The 27,197-nt window shown below is 59.4% G+C and overlaps 1 protein-coding gene across 10 annotated transcripts in view; it reads left to right on the forward strand.

Moving 5' to 3' along the window:
• Positions 1-26,800, forward strand: part of RAP1GAP2 (RAP1 GTPase activating protein 2) — a 217,574-nt gene extending 190,774 nt beyond the window's left edge. For 9 of the 10 annotated variants that reach the window (XM_051824520.2, XM_051824524.2, XM_051824523.2 and 6 more), the window contains 11 exons: positions 2,435-2,506; positions 2,882-2,968; positions 3,440-3,574; positions 12,074-12,211; positions 13,570-13,688; positions 16,492-16,605; positions 17,189-17,306; positions 17,670-17,796; positions 22,049-22,125; positions 22,475-22,513; positions 23,241-26,800. In XM_051824520.2, coding sequence (XP_051680480.1) covers positions 2,435-2,506; positions 2,882-2,968; positions 3,440-3,574; positions 12,074-12,211; positions 13,570-13,688; positions 16,492-16,605; positions 17,189-17,306; positions 17,670-17,796; positions 22,049-22,125; positions 22,475-22,483 — 996 coding nt within the window. In that variant the 3' untranslated portion in view covers positions 22,484-22,513; positions 23,241-26,800. The remainder of the gene's footprint in view (positions 1-2,434; positions 2,507-2,881; positions 2,969-3,439; positions 3,575-12,073; positions 12,212-13,569; positions 13,689-16,491; positions 16,606-17,188; positions 17,307-17,669; positions 17,797-22,048; positions 22,126-22,474; positions 22,514-23,240) is intronic. The other variant, XR_007911239.2, reaches the window with a different exon arrangement.
• Positions 26,801-27,197: the final 397 nt, after the last annotated feature.

Raw genomic sequence — 27,197 nt, forward strand, 5'->3', positions numbered from 1 at the left:
GGGGCTGAGCGATGCATCAGGAGGCGTCCCCTGGGGAGGAGGGAAGGGTGGGGGAAGGTGCAGACAGTGGCTTGGCAGTCTCAGGTTCTGGTCCTGGCCCTGCCTGTGACTGCTGTGTGAATTAGGGCCAGGTCCTTCTTCCTCTGGGCCTTTGTTTCTGTCTTTGTGAATGAGGAAGCTTGAGTAGATGCCCTGTGTGTGAACCCTTCCAGTCGGGGCGTGCTGTGGGAGGGGAAGAGCAACTTAGGGTGTGTGTGAACATGTGCATGCGTATCTGCACACGTGTGCATGTGCGTGCACACACGCGTGTGTGTGTGTGTGTGTGTGTAGTGGATTATGAAGTGGTTTGGGAGAACTATCTGCTTCAGATGCCCTTTCTCATGTGGTGAGCAGGGAAAGTGCTTGCTGGTGCCAGGCGCTGCACGGGGCCAGGAAGCCAGTCTTCTGGAATCCTAACAAGGCCCCGGGGAGGCGGGTGAGCAAATTGAGGCTGTGAGCAGCGGTCACACAGAGCCGAGGCCTCGGAGCCAGGGGAGCTGGGCTCCTGCCCCGATGCCCGTGCCTTCACTGCCAAGTCGTGGCAGCAGGTGGGAGGACCCGCCTCGCAGCAGGTGTGCGTAAGTGGCACTTGGGCTGCTTTTTCAGAGAGGGATTTCATCCCCACCCCGCTGTGCTAGAAGGGAATTCCAGCTGGGCCATCACCAGGACCCTCTTCCCCCTGGCCGGGGGCACCCCCCTCCCCACCCCGGAAGTGCTGTGTAGATGTCTGCACTCTCTTCCCTCTGGTGCTCGTGTGGCCTGGACAACTCTCCATGGGCCCCTCAGCTCCCCAGGCCACACTCGCACGAGGGGACGTTGTCCTCCGAGGCCTGCTCCCTCCCGGATCCTGGTTCCCACGCCCTGGCTCCTTCTGCTCCACAGCCTTGACGATGCCCTTCGCTGAGGTCCCCCTGCTGCTGCTCCCTAAGGCCTCGTCCAGTGGTGGTGTGTGCAGGTAGCCTCTGCTTTCAGAAGCAACCTGAACGTCCCCAAGAGGAGAGGACCCCCAAGCCCTGCCGCCATGTTGGAATGGGCCCAGGGGAAGGCAGTGATGCCTGGGACAGCGAGGGGTGTCCCCGTGTTTCTGTCCCGGCTGCCAGGTGGGACTGCCTGGCTGGGGGACACAGGTGCTTGATGGGCAGCTGGGAAACCCCTTCAGCCATCAGCAGAGACCCACCTGGGCGGGAGGGGACCTAGCCAGGCCTGGCCCTGTCCTTTGTCCCATGAGCTGCTGCTGGAAGCCTCCCCACAGCTTCTCACGGCCCTGCCCCCAGTGCTGACTTCAAGGGGGGAGCGTTTGACTTGGACCACCAGTGCCTGCTCAGTGGGTGGTGGTGGGGAACTGGGCTCGGCAGCTAGAGCCTCGCCCGAGAGGACGCAGCCCGACCCGCACCGTTTCCTGGCTCGGCCCTGCAACTGGGCCACGCAGAAGCACTGGTTGGGGAGCGGAAGCCCGCACGGACCCAGTCTCTCCCCTGCCTTTCCCTGCGGACCCTGGCAGGGCTTTTCCTTGGCGTGGCTCCCGGCTGCCTGCTCGCCCGGGGCTGGCAGACTGCATCTGCCCTCCTTCCCAGACTGGGGGGCTGACGGTGAGCCCAGGCCCGGCGCACAGCAGCAGCGGCCGGAGGAAGGGAGAGGGCAGCGTCTCCTGAGGGCCTGCAGCGTTGCAGGCTGAGAACAGGTGAAACAGCGCACCTGCCTCTGGGGAGGAGCCAGAGAGGCTGTGAGTGCCTGGACGCTCTCACACCACCGCCATTCCACTCCCTTCACGCTGCCTGGGGGTGTGCACCCTACCCAGGGCCTCCATGTCCCCCTCTCCCTCAGGTCCCAACCTGGGCCCTGGAGCCTCACCCAGACCCAGACCGGCTGACTGCTAGGGGCCGGCCTCCCAGATGGCACCCCCTGGCTGCACGACAGCTCCTCAGAGCCCCCTTGCCCCCAGGTCCCCAGGCTGTGGGGAGCCAGCCATTTGTTTTGTAACTATTTGCAATGATTCTGATGTCTGGCTGGGTGTGGGAAGATGCCTGAGCTGGGGTGGGACGGTCTGGACCCTGGTCCTCCCTGTGCTGGTCGCCTGTGTGGCTGTGAGCGTTGTTTCCTCGCCAGGTACCCAGGGCTAGTAGTTCTGGTGCCTTCTCCAGGGCCTGCCATCTGCACTGCACCGGGTGACCAGTGACCTGTCCCAGCCCTGCCGTGTGCCATCGAGCCCCAGGCAGCCTGGCTGCTTGTCCTGCTCCACTTGCCCGGAGGACTTGCAGGGCTCCACTGGCAGGGACAGAGCCCGGGCCTGCACTGGCTGCTCGTGGAGGGGGAGGGGAGGAGGGTGAAGGCATCAGGGGCAACCGTCCCTCTCTCTCCCAGCCTGCGCCCACGCGTGACTCCGTGTCCCGTTCAGGTCTCTGTCACCGCCCGGGAAGACGTGCCCGCCTTCGGCCCACCCCTGCCCAGCCCCCCTGTTTTCCAGAAGGTGAGTTTCTGCTCTGCACATCCAGGACCCCAGTTGCTTGCCGCTGAGTGGCGGCAATTGGAGCAAGGTGGAAAGGGAGGCCCTTTCACAGGTTTGGGGGGTCTTCTGCCAGCTCCCCTCGTGCTGCCCATCTGGCCCAGCCCAGGGCCCCACGTGGAGCTGTGTCTCACTGCCAGAGGAAGGGTTGAGACACCTCGCTCGGGCCCCAGCCTAGGGAGCAGTGGCCCCTGTGAGGGGAGCGCCTCTGTGGGGGAGGGTCATGTCTCAGGACGGGGGAGCAGTAGGGGGCTCAGTGCAGTGTCTGAAGGGGCTCTGCTGGGGTCCACCCCAGAGCCCTGAGAGTGGGCGAGTTGTGGTCCCTCTTGTCTGTTCCAGGGCCCGGAGTTCCGGGAGTTTCTGCTGACCAAGCTCACAAACGCAGAGAATGCTTGCTGCAAGTCGGACAAGTTTGCCAAGCTGGAGGTGAGCGCCCGCTCGGCTCGGAGTTTCTCCCTGTCCTCCTGGGCGGGCCTGTTCCAGGTGGGGCCCTGGGACAGCTGGGAGAGTGATCTACTGAAACAGCTCACTCTGGGTTGGGTACTTGGCGCCCCCTGGTGGCTTCGGCTTTCCCTGGCCCTGGATGAATACCTGGCTGGAGAGAACACAGCAGACTTGGAGCAGAGACCTGGGCTGGGAGTCAGCCCAGGAGCTGCAGGAGGGTGGGGACGAGACCTCAGGGAGAAGGGACAGAGCTGAGAGCAGGGGGTTGGGCACGCAGCATGCAGGCTGCCTGCAGTATTTAGGAACACGAAGCCCATCCCACCTAGGGGTCCACCCCATGGCCAGGGTGTGAGCGGGTAGAATAGCAGCCCCAGTCAGGCATCTGGAGCCCATGAGGACTGGGGATGTCCTTGCCATTGGTGGCAGCTCCTTCACTCCACCCTTTCCTTGCAGGACCGGACGAGGGCCGCCCTGCTGGACAACCTCCACGATGAGCTCCATGTCCACACGCAGGCCATGCTGGGGCTGGGCCCCGAGGAGGACAAGTTTGAGAATGGGGGTCACGGCGGATTCCTGGAGTCTTTTAAGGTACAGGTGCAGACGTGACTGGGAGCTGCTGTGGCAGGGGAGGGCAGGGCAAGAACAGGAAGTGGCCCAAGGTCATTGGGATCCCAGCCCAGAGCCCAAGTACCAGCCAGCAGCGACAGGAGTGTTACCCAGCAGCGGTGTCCCAGGTGTTTGCCAAGGGCAGGGGCATCAGGAATGTGAGGGGCTGGCGCAGCCAGAAGTGTCTACAGCATCTGCCACAACCCTCCTTGGCCTGGACCGCCCCTTCTTGGCTGGGGAGACTGATAGGCAGGGCTGGGTCAAGAGCGAGCAGTGGAGAGGAGCCGGTTCAATGCTGGAATGTGACTGCTTTCATCTGCGCAGGCAGGCAGGCAGGAGCCGGATGCAAGGCTAGGGGTCTTCAGCAGCTGGTGTGGTGACTGCCCAGCTGGTGCGGCACTGGATGACCTGGCTGGGCCAGTGGGATGCAGCTATGGGCAGGACCCTTTGGGCTTTGCAAAGCTCTAACTAGTATGAGCTACTGAGGGGAGCAGTGAGCTCCCTGTGGCTGGAAACATTCACCAGGAGCCCGGGCAGCTGCTGAACTGGCCTGGAGCAGATATGCTGGCTGGTGCTTGTTGGTCCACCTGGCGTGTGTGCCCAGCACTGGGTTTAAATGGGGCTGTGATCCTGGGCAGCTGGTCTTTTAGTTTTTATTTATTTATTTGAAAGACAGAGTAAGAGAGAGAGACAAAGAGGTCTTCCATCTGCTGGTTCACTCCTCAAATGGCAGCAATGGCCAGGGTTGGGTTAGACTGAAGCCAGGAGCTTCATCTGGGTCTCCCACTATGGGTGCAGGGGCCCAAGCACTTGGCCATCTTCTACTGCTTCCCCAGGAGCATTAATAGGGAGCTGGATTGGAAGTGGAGCAGCCAGGACTTGAACTGGTTCCCATATGGGATGCTGGTCCCCGGTGGTGGCTTTACCTGATATACCACCGCGCTGGCCCTGTGCAGCTGGTCTTGTGATGGCCCCTCACACACCTGGGGTCAGGCTGGGAGGGGCTGCAGGACTTCTCAGGGCATTTCACTCCGGAATAGGGGGGCGTGGGAGGGGAGTATCGTCCAAATCCAGGTGTGTGTGGAGTTGCCCCAGTGAGGGTGTGATGCGTAAAGCTCCTGCTGGGGCTGGTGGGTAGGGCTGGGCTGAGACCTGCCTCTATCCAGATCCCTGTGAGCCTGAGCTGGTGTGGGCTCTAACGTCTCTGTGACAACACAGGGATGAAAAATAGAATTGTGAGGAGTCCTTGAAGTCATGCCTGGAAAACTGCGGATTGCTTGGGATCCAGTAAAATCTCAGAAGTGTCCCCTGTTGTAAAAACTGGAAGTTAACACATGAGGTTCTGTTAGCCCCCAGCATCCTACAGGAAGTAGGTATTGTGTCAGAGTCACTTGAGTGTGATAATTCATACCCAGTGTTAATAATTACCAGTGATTACCATAATTACCATAATACCGATCTTAACTTGTAAAGCGGCTCAGACTCAATATTATTTGTCCCAAGTCGCCCGGGAAGCAGAGTTAGGTCCAGGTCTACCAGATTCCATGTGCACTTGGCGCCCGTGGATCTTCCTTCCCAGTTTCCCACTCAGGGAAGACCCTGCCCATGCAAGCCTGGGCCAGGGCCTGTGGTCAGTCCCTCAATGCCCACCGAGCCTGTGCGAGCAGGGCTCGGCTGTGCTGGCTGTAGCCACAGCCAGCTGCTGGGATTCCTCATGGGGGTGGGAGGAGGTGCCCAGCTGCTTGTCCAGGCTCGTGGGGGATTCCTGGGGCATCAGCTTTGTCTAGATGGCCAGTGACAGCCACAGTGAGCAGGAGGCAGGGGGATGCAAAACGGGGGTGGGCTGAGGGAGCCGGGTCAGGGAGCCTAGCTGGGAGAGGGGTGTCAGTGAGCAAGGGCCGGGTGTGGGCAGGTGGGTCAGCAGGGCCCCGGAGAGGCCTCTGTGGGCTCGGGGAAGCTCTGGAGGCCGCACCCCTGACACAGCTCGGGCAGTGCCCCCATCCTGCTATGAGGCAGTTTGTGGGGCGGTCAGAGCTGCGCGTGCCGTCAGCTCACCGAGGTCACAGGGTGTCGTGCAGATGCTTGCCGAGGCGTTCGTTTCTTTGGGCCTTGTGGGTTCCTGTCTGCATTTTGGAGGTGTAATCGTCACTTTCTCAGGTTTCACATATTTTTATAACCTGGAAAAGCTTGTCGCTGTGGACACCGCCCACGGCGCCTGATGGACAGGATGTGCCGGCAGCTACACACAGCCTGCAGCTCTCCAGGACTGTGGCTCCAGGGGCTTGGCCTCCGGCACGAGCAGCAGTTCATCTGTGTTTGATGCTGGGAGGGCTGGTGTGTTCCTAAAAGGGTTTCCAAGAGACGAGATGCGTCAAGACTTTATCACGGCTTGGATTTGAGCCTGTAATCCTGAGAATTCTCCACCCTAAATCCTTGCAAATGTGGCTGTTCCCATCTCCCAGGGCTGAGCTGGGGGCAGGCCAGGCCCAGTGACCTGAGGGATTCTTTTGTAAAAACAAATTTTATTTATTTGAGAGGGAGGGGGAGAGAGAGAGAGAGAGAAAGAAAGAGAAGAGAAAGCAAGCAAGCAAGCCATCTCTTCCATCCACTGGTTTACTCCCCAAATGCCTGTAACAGCCAGGGATCCAGGCTAAAGCAGGGAGCTGGAAACTCAATCCAGGGCTCCCCCCTAGGTGGCAGGGGCCCAAGTCCTTGAGCCCTCACGGCTGCCTCCCATGGTTGGCACTGGTAGGAAGCTGGAAGCAGATACAGAGCTGGGACTGAAACCCAGGGACATTGGTCTTTTTTTTTTTTTTTTTTTTTTTTTTGACAGGCAGAGTGGACAGTGAGAGAGAGAGAGAGAGAGAAAGGTCTTCCCCTGCCATTGGTTCACCCTCCAATGGCCGCCGTGGCCAGCACACCGCGCTGATCCAAAGGCAGGAGCCAGGCACTTCTCCTGGTCTCCCATGGGGTGCAGGGCCCAAGCACTTGGGCCATCCTCCACTGCACTCCCTGGCCACGGCAGAGAGCTGGCCTGGAAGAGGGGCAACCGGGACAGAATCTGGAGCCCCGACTGGGGCTAGAACCCGGTGTGCCGGCGCCGCAAGGCGGAGGATTAGCCTATTGAGCCACGGCGCCGGCCAACATTGGTGTCTTAACCACTAGGCCAGATGCCCACCTGCTGAAGGATTCCGATGCTCTCGCTATCTCTTTGGCTGGGCCCGTGGGTCTGGAGCCATCTGTTGTGGTTTTGTTTGTTCCTGGGACAGTGCCTGGGACAGTGGTGTGGTGTCAGAATTACTGGTGTCCCCCAGACTGCACACAGCATCCCTCTTAGAGGAAGTGGGGCCACAATGATGGAGGAAGGAGAGTTGTGTGGGTTCTCTCCTTCTTGTCAGAGTCACCTCACAGGTGGAGGTGGAGGGTGTGCAGGGCGGGGAGTGATCCCAGCCGCCCACCCCCCATCTCACGGGCCTGCTCCTCCCCCAACACCCCCACCTGGAGGGCGAACACCTCTTGCCAAGGTGGACCCTCCAGGCTGTGGGCTGTGCCAGCTGGCACCTCCCAGCACCAGGGTACTTCACACCTGCTTCAGTTCCTTCCGCTCCCCCGAGATGGCGCCGTTGGCCTGTGGGTGTCTGGAGCTGCTTCCTTGACGCCTGCTTGGGGTGCTCCTCAGGGACAGCCATTCTACACGCCCTTTCACAAAGACTAATTGATTGATTTGACAGGCGGACTGACAGAGAGAGAGGAATTGAGGTGGGGGCAGATCTTCCATCCTCTGGTTCACTCCCCAAATGACCGCAGTGGGGCTGGGCCAGGCCAAAGCCAGGAGCCAGGAGCTCTTCTGGGTCTCCCACGTGGCTGCAGGGCCCAAGCACTTGGGCCATCTTCTGCTGCTTTCCTAGGTGCATTGGCAGGGAGCTGGATCGGAAGTGGAACAGCCAGGACTGGCATAACCTGGGCCTCGGTTCTACAAACACTCAAAGTCTGCGTTTTCACTTGGATGAGAATGTGTGTTTGTGTGTGTGTGTGTGTGTGTGTGTGTTTCTAGTGATAGAGACACTAAGCTTTTGCAGCAACAGCTCCCTGCAGAATTAAGATGTTCCTGTGGCGTCAGTGGGCAGCACAGGCAGGGGTGTAGGCAGCGCTATGAATGTGGTCTGTGGCACCACTGAGACAGGGCCACATTCTTGGGGGTCTCGTGAGGGTGGTCTCCTGTATGGAGGGGCTCTGCCTCCCGCACCCGTGAGAGTCATGATTCCCAGACCGCTGCTCTCAGACGCCAGCTGCTGGTGAGAGTAACAATACTGGAGGTACCCACATGATTGGACATCAAGCACGCATGTGCCACGTTTTGTGGCGCATTGTCCTAACCCGGCTCACCGCTGACTTCATCACACAAAAGCGAGAAGCAGAGAGGAAGACGCCACCCAGCCCTGGCAGAACTGGGGCCCCAGCAACAAGGAGCTGTCAGTTCATGGCTCCCAGCCTCCCTGGGCCTGCAGTGGGTGATGTGTTGCTCTGACCTGCCCCCTGGTGACAGGAGAGGCTGCAGCTGTCCCCGGCCAGGGCAGGGCAAGCTGTGTGTGTGTGGGGGGAGGGGGGGCTGGCAGGGACCCTGTGAGAATCCCCCAGCCCCCTCCTGGGACAGGAAGCTGTGATGTGGGCACAGCGTCCACCAAGCAAGAGCTCAGGCCTCACTCAGCCGTGCGGCCGCATACACAGGTCAGAGTCATGTCCTGTCCGAGGGTGACATCAGCATCGGTCCTGTATGTGCCTGTGGGAGGGCCACAGACCCCCAGTGAGGATGCATGTTGGCAGGCAGGACGTGAGCGCCTCCAAAGGCGCAGCCTCCGTGGCTGGCTCTGTCCAGATGGACGAGGGCCCTCAAGTTGGGTTTGTTGAGTTGAAACAGCGCAAAGCCCGTGCAGAGGGAGGTGAGGAGTGCAGCTGGCGGGGAGAGACTTCTCCTTCTGCAACAAAGGAAGCGACACCGTGTCTGTTTACTCCCCTAAGGGAGCTCGTTCGCGGGTCAGCAGTGGGGAGTGTGCCCAGGGCTGGGAAACCACAGTGACCTGGGTGATAGCTGGGACCAGAGCGGATCCACTTGGGAGGGGGGCAGACAGGGGCCAGCAAGGACAGTCCTGTGATGTCAGGGTGTCTGAGTGGGCAGCAAGGGACAGCCGTGTGGTGTCAGAGAAGAGACTGGTCCAGGACTCCGAGGTCTTGGAAAGATCAGATTTCAGCTCAGCACACAGAGGAACTTCCCCCAGGTCTGGCTGTCCATTGCTGGCACAGGCTTCCCTGGAAGACCCCAGCAGAGGGGATGGGCTTCGCCGGAGATGTGCCTGGGGCTGCGTGGGAGGGGTCCAGCCAGTCCTTGGAGACCTCTGGCTGCCTTTGGCCTCCTGACCCCTGCTTTCACTTCCCCTTCCACTGCCCCTCGTCCTCATCTTTCCCCTCCCTTAATCCTCTGCCTGGTTAAGGCCAGCGCATCTTTCCAGTTCTATGTCCGACTGAAATGTGAAATGCTTTAGACCATGTCACTGCCAGTTTTGTCCACATCAAACATTTTTTCAAGGCTTAGAGGTAACTGTCACTTCTTTGTCCTTCTGTCTTTAAGAGCAGAGGAGAGCTGGCCCTGAGTTGGCAGGTCATGCCACCCTGGTGACAGCTCCTCCCTCGGGGGCCACCACTGCAGTGAGGTCCACGCATGGAGCAAAGGGGAGAACCAGGAGTCACCCCTTCCTGTCCATCCCAGAGTTCCCATCGGCCCCTCGTCTCCCAGACTTATCTCACTGATCCTGATAGCAGTAGCCCTGGTGGTCAGGAAGACAGAGTCAGCCTCCGACAATTATTATTGTTATCGATTTATTTCTTTTTTGGTGTGGCCCTGGGACCTTCTGGAACCAGTTGAATTCTCTTTTCAATCTGAACCCGTTTGGGGGGCTACAGAGACCCTTTCCTCTGGAGGTCAGGGTCCTGGGGAGGACATCTGCACGTGCTGTGTTGCTTTTCCTGCCTGTTCTCTCTCAAAGGACGCACGGCTGTCGCAGCTGGAAAACCGTTGCTAGGTGACGCTGTTCTGGGGTCTGCAGGGGAGAGTGCGGATGTCCCCTTAGGGGCCTGGTGCTGTGGGGTGCCAGGCTGGTAGGACTCAGGGAATAGGTCAGGCTGACAAAAGGCCTTCCTGAGTCGGCTTCTCTCCTTAGGGGAGAGGGGCAGGCAGGAGGGGGCCGTTCCCCAGCTTGGAGCATCCCCAGAGATCCTGGGAGGCCTGCTGCTTGGGTGGGGGGAGCAGCTTCATGCTGCTTCCCTGGGCCCTTGCCTGGGCGCATCCTCCCACGGGGGCAGCTGTGGGCTGTGTTGGTCTCTGTGATGTGAGCCAAGTCCAGTGGAGACGGAGCAGGGTGCACGGCTTCGGCCGTCTGCCTGTGTTTTTGAGAATGCCTCACCTTGACTGGCTCACGCTGTGGTCCGAACGCGAAGGCCTAGCTGAGCTGCAGCCCCGGTGGGCGGCAGTGTCCGGTGTCTTCTAGGCTGCTGGCCCCAGACTGTCTGCTTTGTCGCTCAGCCTGGCTGCCTGCTGTGGCTTCAGGTGCAGCCCGTTCCTGCTGGCCTGCCAGCAAAGGGGTGTGTTTGGTTACTGCCTTGGACTGATCACGACTTCCTCCTGCCTCCTGCCGCAGTGGAAGAGGAGACACCGGACCAGCCTGTGGCCCGGCGAGTGAGGCACGCATGTGTGTGTGTGCGCGTAAAGATGGTGCTTGTGGCCGGCGCTGCGGCTCACTAGGCTAATCCCCCGCCTTGCGGCACTGGCATACCGGGTTCTAGTCCCGGTCGGGGCGCCGGATTCTGTCCCGGTTGCCCCTCTTCCAGGCCAGCTCTCTGCTGTGGCCAGGGAGTGCAGTGGAGGATGGCCCAAGTGCTTGGGCCCTGCACCCCATGGGAGACCAGGAGAAGCACCTGGCTCCTGCCATCAGATCAGCGCGGTGTGCCAGCTGCAGCGGCCATTGGAGGGTGAACCAATGGCAAAGGAAGACCTTTCTCTCTGTCTCTCTCTCTCACTGTCCACTCTGCCTGTCAAAAAAAAAAAAAAAAAAAAAAAAAAAAAAAAGACGGTACTTGTCTGCAAGCCAAGCCCCTAATGATGTCTGTGTGTGGAGTCTTTGCCCTCAGGAATCCTGGACAACCAATGCGTGCAGAGGGAGCAGCCCTGGGCGCCTGGGTCTGGTAGCATCGCCCCAGTCTCAGGGCTACGCCTTGGGCACTCCTTGGAGGGAGGGGCTGCATCTTCTACCTTCTCTGGCGTCCAGAGTGCGTGTCTCAGTGCCTGGCACAGAGCACACAGGTGCTCATTGAGCACCTTAAGAGAAGCCGTATTTACAGGGCAGTTGGGATGCACTGGGCTGTCTTCTAAGGGCTTTGTGTTCTCACATCAGTCCTGGGGTGCAGGCGTGCCCCCACCATCTCATGTAGCAGAGGAGCTAAGTCACTGGCCAGGGGGCCCAGCTGATGGGTGGTGGAGCAGAGAGCCTGCAGCTGATGTGCTTTGGACCACAGTGCTGCCTGGCTGTTACCGGGTGACTGGATGAATGAATGCAGTGGGGTGACGCAAGGATTTGGGGCCACCGGAGGGAACTCCTCCTCCTCTTCTTGGAACTCTTGTGTCATCTCTGAAGGCCCCGGCGCTGCAGAGAGCACGTTCCCCGGGGTCCTGTCAAACGCTGCCCTGTAGAGCAGCCTGACGGGGTGCTGCTCACCCCCCAGGACCCTCCCACTGTTGGCTCATCCTTGCACACAGGGCCCGGCCCCTCAGCGTCCTGGCTCTCTCCTGGGTGCTCACTGGCGCTTTGCTCTTCGCTGGTCTAAATGGCCACAAGGCTGTGTGTGGCCAGAGCAGCTCCTGCCCTCTGAGACCCTGCCCCGCCGGCCAGCCCCTCTTCCACCTGCTGGGCCTGACCACAGGCGGGTGACGGAAGCACGTCTTCTGCCCCCCGAACCTGGGTGAGGCTCGCACATGGCTTGATGCCCGGATGGGGAGGAGCTTCCAGCTGGGTTCCCCGCAGGCGCGTGCAGTCCACACACTCTGGGATGGCGGCAGAGGGGAGTCCATGCCCCTGGAGAAGGAAGTATAGCTTTCTGGGCACCCGACTGTTTAATCTCCGCCACAATCCTGTGTGGAGTGTGTGGATGGGAAAGGTGTAGTGTAGAGAGGTGGGTACCTGGACCAGGGCTGCACGGGCTTGCTGGGCTCCAGACTTCACCTGCAGGATAAATGGGACCCTTGTTCGTGGAGCTGGGCACCGGCTGCTCGCTCCCCTGCAGGGTGCCCCGTCTCATCTCTAGCCATGGACAGAGTACAGGAAACCCCACCGTATGGACCTCCCTGACCACGTGTGTGTGTGCGGGCACCTGCTGAGGACCGTGTATGCAGACCCCACGCAGGGTGGGGTCATCCTGGTCATCTCTCTGCAGAGGGCCATCCGCGTGCGCAGCCACTCCATGGAGACCGTGGTGGGCAGCCAGAGGAAGCTGCATGGAGGAGGGATCCCTGGCAGCCTCAGCGGGGGCATCGCCCACAACAACATGGAGGTCACCAAGACCACCTTCTCGGTGAGTGTGGCAGGTGCCGGGGCCAGCTTGTGGGGCGCACAGGGAGCTGTGACTGGGGCTGGGCACTGGTGGGAAACTGGGGCTGCTTGCCCTGTGAGAAGGGTCCTTTTGGAGCGCCCCCATCCTGGGGGTACCTGGGTCCAGATTTGGTGCCCTCTTGTTATCCTGTCCTTGGCGTGTCCGGGAGGGCAGGTCCCCTGCCCCTGGCCGTGAGGGGGCCATCTGCGCTGTGTGTTTGTCGGCAGCAGCAGGGCCACCCCGGCTTGCTGGGGAGTGGTGCTGAGCTCTGTAACCCACAGACAGGATCTGCCCTGCTCCTCCATGGGTTGCCCGAGGGAGGCACTGATGTGAGCTCCATTCACATCCGGGCGAAAGGGCTGCGGGACCCTAATTCAGCCCAAGGGCTGGGTTGTGCATGGGGGTCTGCCTGACCCAGAGTCATGCCCTCCGTCACTGCGGCACGGGCAGCTCCCGAGGAAGGGCTGAGCCGCCCCGGGGGCTGGGGAGGTGTGGGGACCACGGGGCTGGTCCTTTCACAGAGCAGTGTGGCTTTGGCCTTGTACAGACCAGGATTTTCCTTTTTTAAAAAAAACAGCAGAACAGACTCACACGGATGCTCACCACTCATATTATAAATGACCTTGCATAATTCATTATGTTTATCAAATATTTCCGTAGCCATTACCTTGTTCCTCCCAGGAGGTCCCCTGGGAGGGGACAGAACAGGACCTTTATGTCCATGCTGAGCAGGAAGGAAACTGAGGCCCACAGACTGTGGCCCAGGGTTGCACAGTACCTGGACGGGGCCTGGCTTAGAGGCCTGGCAGGCTCCAAAGATTGGCTGTGGACTCCTGTCTCCCCTTACTGAAACTTCCACCACCCCATGGCTCCCCACCCACCGTGAGGCCAGGTGATTGTGAGGGGCAGAAACCTTCCGGCTGGTGCCCCCGCGTGGCGGTGCCTGGGGACCTGGCCCTGTGTGTGGCTGCTCTTCTGTCCTGTTTCTGTGGCACCTGCCTGGGTCCAGGAGCTCTGGGTTCTGGTCTTCCACTTCCACATGGGTGACACCAGAAGTGGCTCCGGGCTCTCTCGCTTTGTGGTTCTCAGTCCGTGAGCCCCTGAGTCAGCTCTTCCGTCGGTGGGGACTCACCTGGGCCTCACGAAGGGGCTCCAGAGACAGGAGAAGAGGCTGCAGCCGGCCGAGCCCCGGCCTCGGCCCCTCTGGTGTAACCCCGGCCTTCCTAGCTCCCCTGCTGTTCCTGGGTCCCCTCCAGACCCCAGGTAGGCCAGGGCAGGGAGGAAGGGAAGGAGACCGGGGACTGGGGCACCGACACTCACTCTGGTGATTTCCTCGGCAGCCTCCGGTGGTGGCAGCAACGGCGAAGAACCAGTCGCGGAGCCCCATCAAGCGGCGGTCCGGGCTCTTCCCCCGCCTGCACACGGGCTCCGAGGGCCCAGCGGACGGCCGGACGCGATGGTAACTGTCGGCGCCCCCAGCTCTGGCCCGGCTGTGGGCCCTCCCCACTGCTGCAGCCGTCACCCACCCGGCCCTGGGAGAGCTTCGCTCCAGTCCCAGCCTCCACTCCAGGCACCTGCGTGTCCCCTGTTGCTCACTCAGCTCTTTGTCCACCAAGGACTGTTTGGCCAGGCTCTGCCTGGGGCTGACCAGGGTTGTCCCTGTGGTGTTTCGACCCAGGCTAGACACAGAGCCTGGACCTTTGTTTGCCTTGTTTCCCAGTGCTCACTCAAACATCCGCACTTATGGAAGCCTTCCCTGAGCCTGCCAGCCAGAGCTCATTGAGTCTTCCTTTGGATTTCTAGAATGTTCTGTGCTGTCACATGACATCGTACCTAACCTGAGCTCGCTCATTGCTTTCTGACCTTTTAATCTGAGCCCGTTTGTTCTTTAATTCAGCAAGCAGGTGAATGAAGTGTGGGCACATTGCTGAGTACTTGGATAAGTGACGCAAATCCACACACCCACCTTCTAGAAGCTCATAGTCCTGTGAGGGGAAGGTGGGCCTGTGGCCCTGGGTGGTGGTCTCATGACCTGGGCTGGGGCATGCAGGACAAGGGACAGGTCAGCAGAGGAGTATGAAACCCTGGAGCCCACACCTGTGACTGTGTGGACATGTGCACTCAGTGGACATGTGCAAGACAGGGTCAGAGTCGCAGGTCCTGAGTGAGGGAGGCCCGGACTAGGGAAAGAGGCTGGCGGCCAGCACCGCAGCTCACTAGGCTAATCTTCCGCCTTGCGGCGCCGGCACACCGGGTTCTAGTCCCGGTTGGGGCGCCGATTCTGTCCCGGTTGCCCCTCTTCCAGGCCAGCTCTCTGCTGTGGCCAGGGAGTGCAGTGGAGGATGGCCCAAGTGCTTGGGCCCTGCACCCGCATGGGAGACCAGGAGAAGCACCTGGCTCCTGGCTTCCGATCAGTGCGGTGCACCAGCTGCAGCGGCCATTTGGGGGTGAACCAACGACAAAGGAAGACCTTTCTCTCTCTCTCTCTCTCTCTCTCTCACTGTCCACTCTGCCTGTCAAAAAAAAAAAAAAAAAGATGCTGGCAATCACTGTGGAAAGGTGCTGGTTAAAGAGGGCTCGACAGATCTCGCCACCCAGAGAGAGCAGGTCTGGCCCTGGCGGCCAGGGGAGAGCGGAGCCTGCAGAGCTCGTGAAGAAGGTGGGGGGTGGGGGAGGCTGCAGAGGTGGGGGCCTCTGTAGCCAACAGGGAACATTCCCGGGAGGCAGGGAGTCAGCGTCCTTGTCGGGTGTGCAGGGGATTCCAGCACAGGGCCCAGAGGCTGGAGCTGGGGATTAGGAGGTCGTCAGCAGCCCCATCAGCGGCACATCCAGGTGAATCAAATAAACAGAAAGACGGGCTGGAGAGGAGCAGGACACACACACAGGAGCCACCCTCTCTTGCTGCTGGGATGGCCCAAGGGTGCGGCTGCTTTGGGGAACAGCCTGGGAGCTCCTCAGAAGGCTAAACACGGAGTCCCTCTTACCCAGTTGTTCCACGCAAAGTGCAAACAAATGTCCATGTAAAAGCACTGGTGCGCACGTGTGCACGGCAGCCCTGCGTGCGACAGCCCCAAGTGGAAGCAGCCCAGACGTCCATCGCTGACGAATGGGTAAACAGAACGGGGTCTAGCCACGCAGTATCATCCTGCAATAAAAAGGAATGAAGGACAGCAGCGTGCTAGGGTGTAGATGAACCTTGAAAACCGTGCCCGGGCGAGAATCCAGGCCATCAAGTGTGGTTCCATTTCTCTGAAATGCCCGGCCTGGGCAGATCCATGGAGACGGGATGTGGGCTAGTGGTCACAGGCAGTAGGGGTTGGGGATGAAAGGGGTGTGGCAGCCAGTGGGCCCCGCCTTGCTTTCAGGAGCGCCAAGTGTGTTCTAAAACTAGATGGTGGGAAAGGCTGCCAGCTTTGTGACCCCGAGGGGTCATCCGAAAGGTCATGGGAAAGCGTGCCTTATGAAAAAAACTGTGCGTAGATTTCAAAAATTCTTTTGCACTGAAGTATGCTTTGATTCTATTTTTCCATGAACATTTTGAAGCACCTCATGTCCTAAAAGCCACTGCATTGGCCACTTCTGGTCAGGGCATGGTGTGTGCATAGGTGGTGTCCCAGAGATACTGTTGTGAAATAAGTATGTGGAGGACCATTGTGCACAATCCTGGCTGTGAGGACCCCAGAGCTGGCACAGGGGAGGTGGCGGGCCCTGGCGCACGCTCTTTGTAAAACCACGGGAGGAGGAAATGCTTGGAGCCCTGACCTGAGTGTACCCTGGGGGATCCAGGAGTTCCTTCTCCAGGAGTGGCTCTCAGGGCCGCCTCATCACATGGCTCCAGGGAGCTCTTGTAGCAACGCTGGGTCATGGGGTGGGTGGCCTTTCTGGCACTGCCCAGGGGTCCGTGTGTGTTGGCTGGTCTCCTGCTGTGGGGCAGGTGTCACTGACCCCATTCCACCAGATCCTGCTCCCTTCCTCGGGTGGCTTCCTTGACCCGGGGTCTGGCCAGGGGGGGCAGCCAGCTTGGTGAGGGGTAGGAGGTTTGGGCAGGAGACCATCAAGCCAGGACTCCCGAGTGGCCCCTTCTTTTGGGAGCAGAACCCCCTGCCATCTGACTGGGTGGGAGAGGAAGTCCCAGTGGCCTCGCTGTGGAAGGAGCCTGATACCACCGTGCTGCAGGGGCTCTGCCCAGGGCCCAGGTGTGCAGACTGGGGGGCTTGGGGTCTTGCTCCGTGGCCTCACTCCTCTCCGTGTTGTTTCCCCAGTGATAGTGCGTCCAGCACCCCCAAGACCCCGGATGGCGGCCACTCTTCTCAGGAGATCAAGTCTGAGACCTCATCCAACCCCAGCTCTCCGGAAATCTGCCCCAACAAAGAGAAGTAAGAGGGGGAGGGGTGAAAGGCCACCCCAAAACACAGCACACAGCCGGGTTAGAGGGAAGGTTTATTGTCGGGTGGGGGGAACCCGACAGACTAGAGGGGGAGAGGGAGAGAGAGGGCGGGAAAGAGGCAGGCTCTGAGAGAGAGGTAGAGAGAGAGAGAGAGCACGCACGTGTGTGGGAAGCAGCTCCTTTTATACTCTTGCAGGGGGCAGGGAAGTGGGAGCAGCGAATCCTGGTATGTGGAGGTGGAGCTGAGGTTTGTGCTTGGGCCATTTGGTCACCTGACTCCTAGCAAGCCAGGCTGGGCTTAGGACTGAAGCTTACTGTGCACGATGGCATCCGGGGCTTAAGGTGGCCCCACAGCCAGGACGGCACCCGTTTAACTAACGAGGGGCAGGCTGGCGTAGCCCTTTGGAGCCCAGAGCGTGCTGCAGTGAGTGGCTCTCAGCGCTGGAACTCTCTGGAACAGCAGGCAGGGGCATGGGGAGCTGCAGGTGGGCACGTTCGGCCCTCTGGCTCCAGGCTCTGGGGAGGGCCTGGGGTCTCTGCAAGTGACCCTTGCCCGGCTTCCCTTCCCACAGGCCCTTTGTCAAGTTGAAGGAGAACGGCCGGGCCAGCATCTCCCGCTCCTCCTCCAGCACCAGCAGCTTCAGCAGCGCAGCGGGCGAGGGCGAGGCCATGGAGGAGTGTGACAGCGGGGTAGGCGCCCCCGGGCACCAAGGGAGCCTCCGCGGGTGGAGAAGGACGGGTGGATGGAGGCAAGAGGGGGAAGGCCAGCTGTCACCACCCTCTGGGGGTCCCCCTCTGAGTGCCACAGCTGCAGGGAGTGCTGTCCCCACCATGTGCTCCCTGCTGGAGCGGAGAGGGCCCTGGCTCCATGGGGCTGGGCATGGGCAGGGCGAGGCTGGAGCTGGCAGGAAGGATAAAGCAGGCCCAGAGGGGCGTGGGGGGCAGGAGCTGCTCTGGGCTCAGAGGGGCCTGTCTCAGGCCTGCCCGGGCATGGCTGCCCTGTGGGGCTCACTGCAGCCAGGCCGGCCTCGCTCACCCAGCCTCTCTCCCCAGAGCAGCCAGCCGTCCACAGCCTCGCCTTTCAAGCAGGAGGTGTTTGTCTACAGCCCGTCCCCGAGCAGCGAGAGCCCCAGCCTGGGCGCCGCTGCCACCCCCATCATCATGAACCGGAGTCCCACAGGTCAGTGGCCTGGCTGGGGTTGCGCGATGTGGCCAGGAGGCTGAGGTGGGGCCCTGACCTCTGTTCTCGGGCAGTTGTCCCCGGGTGGGCTGGGCTGGCTCCAGTTCCAAGGTGTTAGGTCTTTCAGCTCTGCCAGCCCCTTCCCTCTGTCCCTCGAACTTAAGAGCCCTGCGTTCCTGTCCTCTCCGTATGTGCGGGGACGCTGAGCTCGGAGTGTTAACTGATTCGCTGGAGAGCCCATAGTGGACAAGCTGGGACGTGTGGTGAGAAGGCTCAGTGCTGTCCGCTCTCTGCACCCTGTCAGTGCACCCCACAGCCATGATCCTGGCAGCACGAGGGCAGGCAGGGGAACAGCCTGTGGAGAGGCTTGGAAGAAGTGTGGGCCAGAATGTTCTGGAGCTGCAAGTGGCCCAGTGCTGCTGGAGTCGTGGGGAGGCGCGATAGAGGAAAGAGAGGCTAGAGTGAGGACAGGCTGGTGACAGGCACGGGCCCCTAAGTCTTTGCAGGGTCGTCTTCTTCTTCTTCTTCTTTTTTTTTTTTTTTTTTTAGATTTATTTATGTATTTGAAAGGAGAGTTACTGAGGGGCAGAGGCAGAGAGGTCTTCCATCTGCTGGTTCACTCCCCAAATGGCCGCAACAGTTGGGGCAGGGCCAATCCAAAGCCAGGAGCCAGGAGCTTCTTCCGGGTCTCCCACACGGGTGCAGGGGCCCAAGGACTTGGGCCATCTTCTACTGCTTTCCCAGGCCATAGCAGAGAGCTGGATCGAAAGTGGAGCAGCCAGGATTCGAACTGGCACCCATATGGGATGCCAGCACTGCAGGCGATGGCTTTACCCACTAAGCCACAGCGCCAGCCCCAAGTTTCTATCTCCTGGTTTATTCCCCAAATGGCTGCAACAGTCAGGACTGGATCAGGCCAAAGCCAGGGGCCTGGAACTCCATCCAGGTCTCCCATGTGGCTGTAGGGGCCCAGTACTTGAGCCATCACCTTCTGCTTTCCCAAGAGCATTTGCAGGGAGCTGGACAGGAGGTGGAGCAGCTGGGACTTGGACAGGCACTCATATGGGATGCCGGGGTTGCAGGTGGAGGCTTAACCCACTGTGCCATAATGGCAGCCCCTCGAAGGGTTTTAAAGAGAGAAGTACCACCCGGGGCTGAGAACGAGCACTGTGGAGGCTGCAGCTGCTGACCTGGAGAGGATCAGTGAGCTGCAGGACTGGGGGGAAGGAGATTACAGCAGGCTCTGTGGTGGGGGCTCAGAGCACAGGAGCCTCTGTGCTCCCTGCAGACGGGCGGAGGAGGAGGCACCTGCTCTGGGGGTGGGGAGTGAAGGGCCAGCTCCAAGTGCCATCTGAGTGGCCCTGGGTGATCGGCACTGTGGGCGGGGGCTGTGGGCTCTCAGGAGTCAAGGCCCTGGTCTCTGCCTTCTAGAAGGATGGCAGAGTGGGGGACAAGCATGGGTCTGGAACCTGCACCTAAACGCCGGGTTGGCTGCTGCTGGCGCCATGACAGTGGATAAGGGACGGAGCCTCGGAACCTCCGTTTGTCCAAGCAGAAAGTGGAGGGGAAGGAATAGCAGTGTCTGTTCCCAGGGCTGGCTGTGGGAAGAGCCAGTGATGGTGCTTCAGAGAGAGAAAGGAAGAACTGTCCACCTAAGTGTGCTGGGTACCTGGGATAGAGCAAGGAGGATGATGGTGGTTCTAGCCATGACAGTACCCCCTCCCCCTGCCCGGGGGAGAGCACCTTCAGCGATGTCTGGAGCCACGTTCAGTTTTCGTGGCCGTGGGAGGGGTCTTAACAGTGTGTAGGACGGTCCTTTTCCAAGCCCAGAATTACCCATCCCCAGTACCAGGATGCCAAGCAGCTCTGGTCTGGACGACAGGAACACAGCGATTGCAGGCAGATTGCCTCTGGCTTCTCGCCACTGCAGGCTGTTGGCTGTTGGTTGTGGGAGGGGAGAGGGGATGTGGATGGATCAGATGCAGAGGGTCCTGTGCATCAGCGCCTGCCGCTCCAGGAGCAGGTCGTGGGTTCCTCTTGCCCACCCCCTGCTGTGGCCTGGCAGCGGCAGAGCTGGGTCCTGATTCTGCCTGTGGCACTGACAGTTCCCCCTCCCTAAGCCTCAGTTTCCCCATCTGTAAATGATAATGTAACGATGCAAAGTCCCTGCGTGTGTGGTTTTTTAAATAAGGTTTAGTTAAATAATGAAGGGATGGATGAGGCTATGTTGCCAAGCCTGGCTCCTATTTGGTGCGAAATAAATATAAAAATAAGTAAGATTTTGAGTAAAGGGAGGCTTAGCAAGAGTCAGCCACCTGCGGCCGGTCCCCAGGGCAGAAGGGGACCCGGCACGGCTTCTACCCAGTCCTCATCACACCACACCTTGGTGGCTCTGCCTGTGCCCCTCCCTCCACACAGCGCTTGACCCCATGCAAGCTGTGCTGGGTCTCGGCAGGATCCGGGTGGTCTTGACTGGGCTGGAGGAGTGGTCTGGGAACCTGTTCCAGGCTGCTGGGCTGAGTCTTGACGGTGCCATAGTCTGCGATGCCTGAACTTGGGCTTCCTGGGCCCACGAGGGGTTGGCAGAGGCACACAGAGGTGCTTGTGGTGCTGGGGGAGCCCCTTGACTTGAAGTGGCCTCCAGCTGGGCTGTCTGAGCTGCGGATTCCCTCCAGCAGAGAAAACCAGCAAATCGGGCAGCTTCTGTAGGTGGATGTTTGACGACTGATTGTCCCACCACACACAGACACATAGACACAGGGACACCCACACACAGACACACGGACACAAAGAGACACACATGGACGCATAGACACAGAAACACAGGGACACACAAATGGACATATATACATACAGGCACACACATTTATTGTAAGTTTTACTGCTATAATGGGTCTGAAGCATCCTGTTTACAAATAATGATAGAATATACAGCATTCTTTGCCCTAAATCCCATTTGTCCAGTTGATTTTCACATAAAGCTTTTATTGATATTTGCTTAAGCTTTGTAATCTGTAACCAGCTTAAGGTTTCAGAAGAGGAATAAGTGCAGTTCCAACATGAATGCCGATTGGTGTCTTTTATGTTCCCAAGTATTTTACTCTTTTATTTTTATTTTTTAAAAATTTATTTGAGAGGCAGAAAGAGAGAGAGAGGGAGCGCACTCCCATTGGCTGATTTACTTCACAAATGCCCACTATGGCCAATGCTGAAGCCAGGAGCCAGGAATTCAATCCAGGTCTCTTGTGGGTACAGGAACCCAGTTTCGTGAGCCATCACCTGCTGCCCCCAGCGTCTGCATTAGCAGGAAGCTGGAGTCAGGATCCGGGGTGGTTGTGGAGCCCAGGCACTCTGACATGGGCGTCCTAACTGGTGCCTTATGTGCTGGGTCAGACCCTCCCCGCCGCGAGTGCTTTTTGCTTCGCTCACTTGCCAGTGAGCCCCCGCCCCTTCTCCTCCGGGCTGGGGAGTAGTTCTCACCAGCGGAAGACTGCTCACTCAGTGCTTTTGTGCCGTTTACAACGTAGCGGCTGCAGACACAGCACATCTTACAGTTCCATCCACATTGTTTTCCCTGTTAGTGACTTAGGTCTAGAAGCCAAGCCGAGACGTGTAGCATTTGCTGGCTTCCCATCAGTGCTCCTGTCCTGGCTCCTCTGCAGCTGCGGGTGCCCCGAGGAGGAGCTGGGGGTCGGGGAGAGGCGTCGTGCACAGGCACAGACAGCCGCGGACAGTCAAACACAGTGAAGCAGCTGGGGCATCTGGTGATTACGATGCCTGTGTTGCACCGAGGAGGGCCAGGCTCTGGCTCCTGAGCTTCCTGCTAACACAGGCCCTGGAGGCACTGGTGAGGGTTCAAGTTGTCGAGTCAGTGCCATCGCCGTGGGAGACCTGGATTGAGTTCCTGGTTCCCAGCCTCAGCCATGGCCTGTCCCCAGCCACGGTGAGCATTTGAGGAGTGAACCAGCAGATGGGCGCGCTCTCTATCTGCCCCTCAAAGCAAAATGATACAACCAGGGAGTGATGAATTTCAGTATCTGCTACTTCTATGGGATGTAACTTATCCTTAAACTTATAGGATTTCGAGTTAATAAACGGCCCCTGTCTAACAGACCCCCACATTTCTGGAAGCGTGAGACACGGCTGTGCTGAATGGGTCTGAGTCGGCTGGAGCACTGCGTGGGGGGAGCGGCCCTTTCTCCCGACCCCCGACAGCTCCCCCATCTTGTCCTGTGCATTCTTCTTTCCTTAGATGCCAAAAGCAGAAACTCCCCGAGATCTAACCTGAAATTCCGCTTTGATAAGCTCAGCCACGCCAGCTCCAGTGCGGTAAGGGTGTGGGGCATGAGGGCAGCACGCCGAGTGGCCTCCTATGGCCCACGTCCCGCTGTGTCCCAGAGCCAGGCTCTGACCCGCGGGCTAGAGGGACAGGGCCCTGGGACAGCAGCAGGGAGAGCTCTGGTCAGGTCCCGGGTGGCGTGTGGGTCCCCAGGTGGCCACCATTGCCTCACATCCCACATTACAGCTGCGGCCTTGGACACAGCCTTGACCTGATCTAAGTCGTGCTCTGTTGGCTCCTGGGCCCCGGATCCCTCCCTGAGCCCACCCGATTGTTGAGAGCTGGAGGGGTTGTGTTGTCTGGCTGCTTAAAGTTCTCTTGTGGATTTTTCTGACACAGGGTCACTGATGTGAAGGAGCAGGCCTTCGCCTGTCCAAGGTGGGTGGAGAGCGTCTCTCAGTGGCAGGAGGAAGGGGCGTGTGTCCTTCAAGGTCAGGGGGCAGTGGCTGTACCCCTGCAGAGGGGTTGGAGAGGTCCCATCAGTGGGGGAGGTGCACACAGTGGCGGCCTTGCTCCTACAGCACAGGGGTGGGGCTGGACGGGGAGGAAGGGACCGACGGGGAGGACCACCCGAGGGGATGTGGGATCTGCTTCCTTCCTGGCAGGGTGGGCTTCTCAGGCGCCCCCTTGCTGCCCCTTCCCTCTGTGTCTCTAGGCTAGGATGTGTCCCGCACCCCAAGAGCCAAGAGAGGCTCCTGCCCGGGGAACGCTGGGAGGGGCAGGCCCGGGGGCCCCTCCTGCTCCTGCCTTCAGATGCAGCGTCTGCGGTTCAGCCTAAGCAGGCATGGGTGCTCTTGTGGCCATTGAAGCCTGGGCTTCTGCAGGTGGAGCCCCAGCCTCCCTCCCTCCTGGGGCTCACAGGGGCACAAGTTAGAGGTAGAACCGAGGGCAGGTACAGTTGAGCCCACCGTAGGCCAGTTTATGCAGAACCCAAGGACACAGTGGACACACTGACCTCGCTGCTGCTCTCATGCTGGCCTCAGGTGCCTCTCTGGCTGCTGAGTCATGTTGAAGCCTGACCTTGGCTGTGTGAACTTGGCCCCCTTGCATTTGGGCCCTTCTTGTCTTTGGTGGTCCTCATCTCCTTCCTCCTTGCCTCCTGCAGGGAAGCCCGGATTGTATCCCAGTGAAGGCTCCGATTCCAGCAGTTTTGGGGGTGCCGTCCACTACCCTGACTGTCACAGGCCTGCTGCCCCACTGGCTACCTGGCCACCAGACCAACCGTCAGTCCCAGTGTCCCCACCCGGCCGCAGCCTTGCCGGTCCCTTCGCCAGCACACCTTGCAAGCTCCTTCCCGTCTCCGGACAAGGCCCCCTAATCCTGACCTCCCGGTGTGATGTCCGTCTGGGTCATTCGTCATCTTGTTCTGTCTGCAGAGGAAAAGAGAAGTGGGCAGAGTGGGGCTGGGGGTCCCAGGGGCTCAGCCAGAGGCCGGGGAGCCCATCTGTGCCAGAGGCGGAGAGCTCGGTGAGGTGGGGAGCAGTGGCCGTCAGCAGACTGGAGTGCCCTGGTGCGGGCCGCTGTCTGCTGGCCCAGGGCGATGCCTCTCTCCATGTGGCAGGCAGGGGCTTTGCCACCGTGGATGCACTTGTGTAAGTGGAGGGGCCGCTCTTCCAGGAGCCAGGATTCAGAGCATCTCAAGGCTGTCCTGCTAACAGGGAGCTCTGTTGCTCATGTATCTCTGGAGTTCTAGAGCATTTGTCTGCCTCAGGGCTAAGGACTTGTTCCTCATGTGCAGGTCAGGCCAGTGTGACCTTGAGCTGGGCTTGGGGGGTGGAAGCTTGGGGGTGGAGCTGAGTGCATCTGGGGCCAGGGGCACACAGGTCCTTGCTTGCGGGGAGAACTTGCAGTCGGGCCTGCTTTCATGCAGCCCCTGGCCATCTCTCCCAGTGGGCAGGTGTTTTCCTCATGAACCGGTGGGAAGCTAGGAGCAAGAGGGAACTCAGGGAAAGCAAAGGAACCAGTGCCAGCGCTGGGGCGTTTGTTGGTTGGAGAGAAGCTCAGGGCCCGAGGGCTGGGCTGGGATCCAGGTCTCCGCTGGCTGGAAGTTCAGGGAAGACACAGTTATTTCAACCTGTGTCTCAGACGCGGCAGGTCTGGTCAGGACTGGGTGGGGGGTGGGAGCGCAGTACCCCTCAGTAGTCTGTGTGCTTAGCGTCGGGGAGGGGGGTGCTGCCAGCTGCCATGCCTGTCCATCCCTACTCCAGCTGTGGGAGTCCTGCCCTCAGGGTGGCCTTTGCGGGGGGTGGGGTGGGGGTTGGGCAGGGTTCTGACCACCAGCTCTGTGGCAGGGCTGCAGCTGGAAGTGCGCTCAGGGTCTCTGGCATGGAGTGGTCCCGGGCTGCTGTGTTGATGCCAGCTGGGCTGCAGCATTAATGGGCAGACGAAGAGGATTCCCAAGCAAGTGCAGGGCTGCACAGGGAGCTGGACCTGTTTCTAAGTTAAAGCATTGAAGTGGGAGACTTTTGGGGGATGGGAAGAAATTGTAATGATTTCCCCATCGCTTTTGCTGTTAGTTCTCACTACAGAGCAAAACTGTGATCCTTCATCCCCAGTCACAGGGAATTCGTGGATACCATTGGCTGCTAGGTGGGGTAAGATTGACTCCAGTTAACAGAGGAGCGGGTTAGCCTTCAGGAAAAGTCAGTGCAGCAGCGCCCCCTGCTGGAGTGAACGAGGTGGCAGCCTCTTGTTGGCCAGGTTCCTGAAGGACAAGGATAGGTCCATCTGCATTTCTTTAAAGCAAGCCAGGGTCCCCGCTCACCTGCCTCCGTGAGTGGCTAGGATTTACAGTTGCTTGGTGCTGCTGCTGTGTTGCTCGTAGTCTGGGGTCCTCTGAGGTTTCCAGGTTGTCCCTGCTCCGTGTCTAGTGTCTAGTCTCAGGTGTGCCCCGAGCAGCACAGCCCTGCCATGTGGCTCTGGTTTGCTATTGGGGTGCTCTGGGTGGGCCCTGGAATGCCCCCCCCCCCAGTCACGGCTTACCACCTCCAGAGAGTCCACCCCATGGGTTCACCTGGGGCCCAGTTCCTAGATGGGGGAGCAGAGCAAGGGTGAGCCCAGTGTCCCCACTGTGCTGAGGCTGCCCCCCCCCCCCCCCCCCCAGTCTCCTGCCATCCGCTTTGATCCACAATGACTGCACTCAGTCTTGGGCTCAAAGATTTGTCCAGGCTCCTGGCCCTGGGAACCAGATTCAGCCAGGGGTTACCCCTGCTGCTGGGCGGGCTGCTTCCTGAGCCTGCCTGACTCCGGGGAGAAACACCCTTGTCAGGCACCTGGGGCAGTGGTGCCTGCAGCCACACACGCAAGAGGGCGTGTCTGTGCTCATGAATGGACGACAGTGTTTCTCAAAAAAACTCCTGTGGTTCTGCTCTGTGGGCGTCAGCACTATGCCTGGGGCTTCCAGCCCGTCCAGCATCTCATCCAACCGTCATCACCCAGATGAGAGGCTTCAGTCCCACGGAGGGGAAGCAACCACAACCCAGGGTCCTCCCTGCGTGCCACCTCCACCGTTTCCTGGAGCCCCTGGTTTTGGGGCAGCTGGTGGAGCTGGGAGGCTGCTGTGGGCTCCGTGTCTGCTCTCTTGTTCCGGGAAGGATATCGTGTTGGATTTTCCAGGGAGGGCCATAGCAAACAGCAAGCATTGCGTGTGACTGGGAGTGCTCCATGTGCAAGGGCGCACTAGCCAGCCCTTGGCATCGCCCTTTCTCAGTTAAGAAGGCAAGTGGTGAAAGAACACTCGTCCCTCCTCCCTGACTCTTACATGAAGGCGGTTCATGACCTGGGTTAGCAGCCTCTCTCCCTGCTGCCCTGGGAGCTGCCGACCCAGACACTACCTTTCTCCTTCATTTCTAAGTCAACAGAAAGCAGGTGGCCAGCAGGGCCAGCTTGAGACCTACACCACCACCCCCCCACCCCCCGCCAAAAAATAACCCTCCCTCAGCTGCCAGCTGCCACTATCAAAGGTTGAGCCACCCTTTGTAAAGTTGGCCAGGTTGTCCCTGCAGCCGGCTAGGGGGTGGCGAGAGTGTCCTACCACGCCCGGGACCTGTTTTGCCACCAGCCCTTGCTCACTCTGATCCCGTGTTCCCCTCCTCTCAGCCAGGCCCTGGGCCCCTTTGGGAGGAAGGCAACAAACCCCTGTTAGGGCCATGGTGAGGGCAAAGGGCAGCAGAGGCTGCCCTGGGGGAGTCTGCCTGGGGGGAGGCTGCGGGGCCCACGGGCTCTGTCCTGTGCCTTACCAGCCCTGGGAGAGGGTGTTTGCCTGGAAGACTGGACACCAACTGCCATTGTCTTTGTGTTTGTGACATTTCTGCTCGGAATGGGGATCCCCCTTCCTGCTCCCCAGCATGCGTGCCGACTGCCCCAGGTCCCGGGCAGCGGCGATGCCCAAGTGTGGAGCGATGCCTCCATGTGAGAGAGCCCGAGACCCACAGCTTGGAAGTGATGACCCCTGTGACTTTCCTCTCTTTCCTCTTAGCGAGGAGGTGATCTGTAGACCCCGACTGCCTATGTAATGTAAATAGTGTACATTTAATTTATTGCTATGGTAGCACATTGTATTTGTTAATGTATAAAACAAATTCTAAAAGGTTGACAAATGTATATTTTGTTGCTTAAATGTGTCTTTGCAGAAATTGACAATAAATAACATATTTTGTGTCCTCAGCGTTGAAACTTCTTTGCAAGGGGCCGGCTGGGTTGGGTGGAGATTGCATGTTACCTGGCTTGTAGTTGTGTTACTTTGGCTTGAAAAGTGTTGAATTTTTTTTTTAATGAGTCATTGATGTTTAAACAAACTAATCACAATAGTAAAAAAGCCCTAAACATTTCACATAAAATCTCCATTTTCTGCTTCTCTTCAAAAATCAGATGCTAAACCTATTTGGGCATGAATTGATCAAAGTTCCCTGGAGTCACTGAAGTTTCCACAGTGCCCTGCTCTTCGCACCTGGAGTGTTTCACGCACTGGTGCTGTGTGCTTGGCCTCTGTAGGCATGAGGCTGGGCCCCCTGCTGTTCGCTGATTTGTTTCCACCCTGCACTGGCTCTCTCAGTTCCTGGTT

This window comes from Oryctolagus cuniculus, chromosome 17, assembly GCF_964237555.1.
Source record: "Oryctolagus cuniculus chromosome 17, mOryCun1.1, whole genome shotgun sequence".
Classification (NCBI taxonomy): Eukaryota; Metazoa; Chordata; class Mammalia; order Lagomorpha; family Leporidae; genus Oryctolagus; species Oryctolagus cuniculus.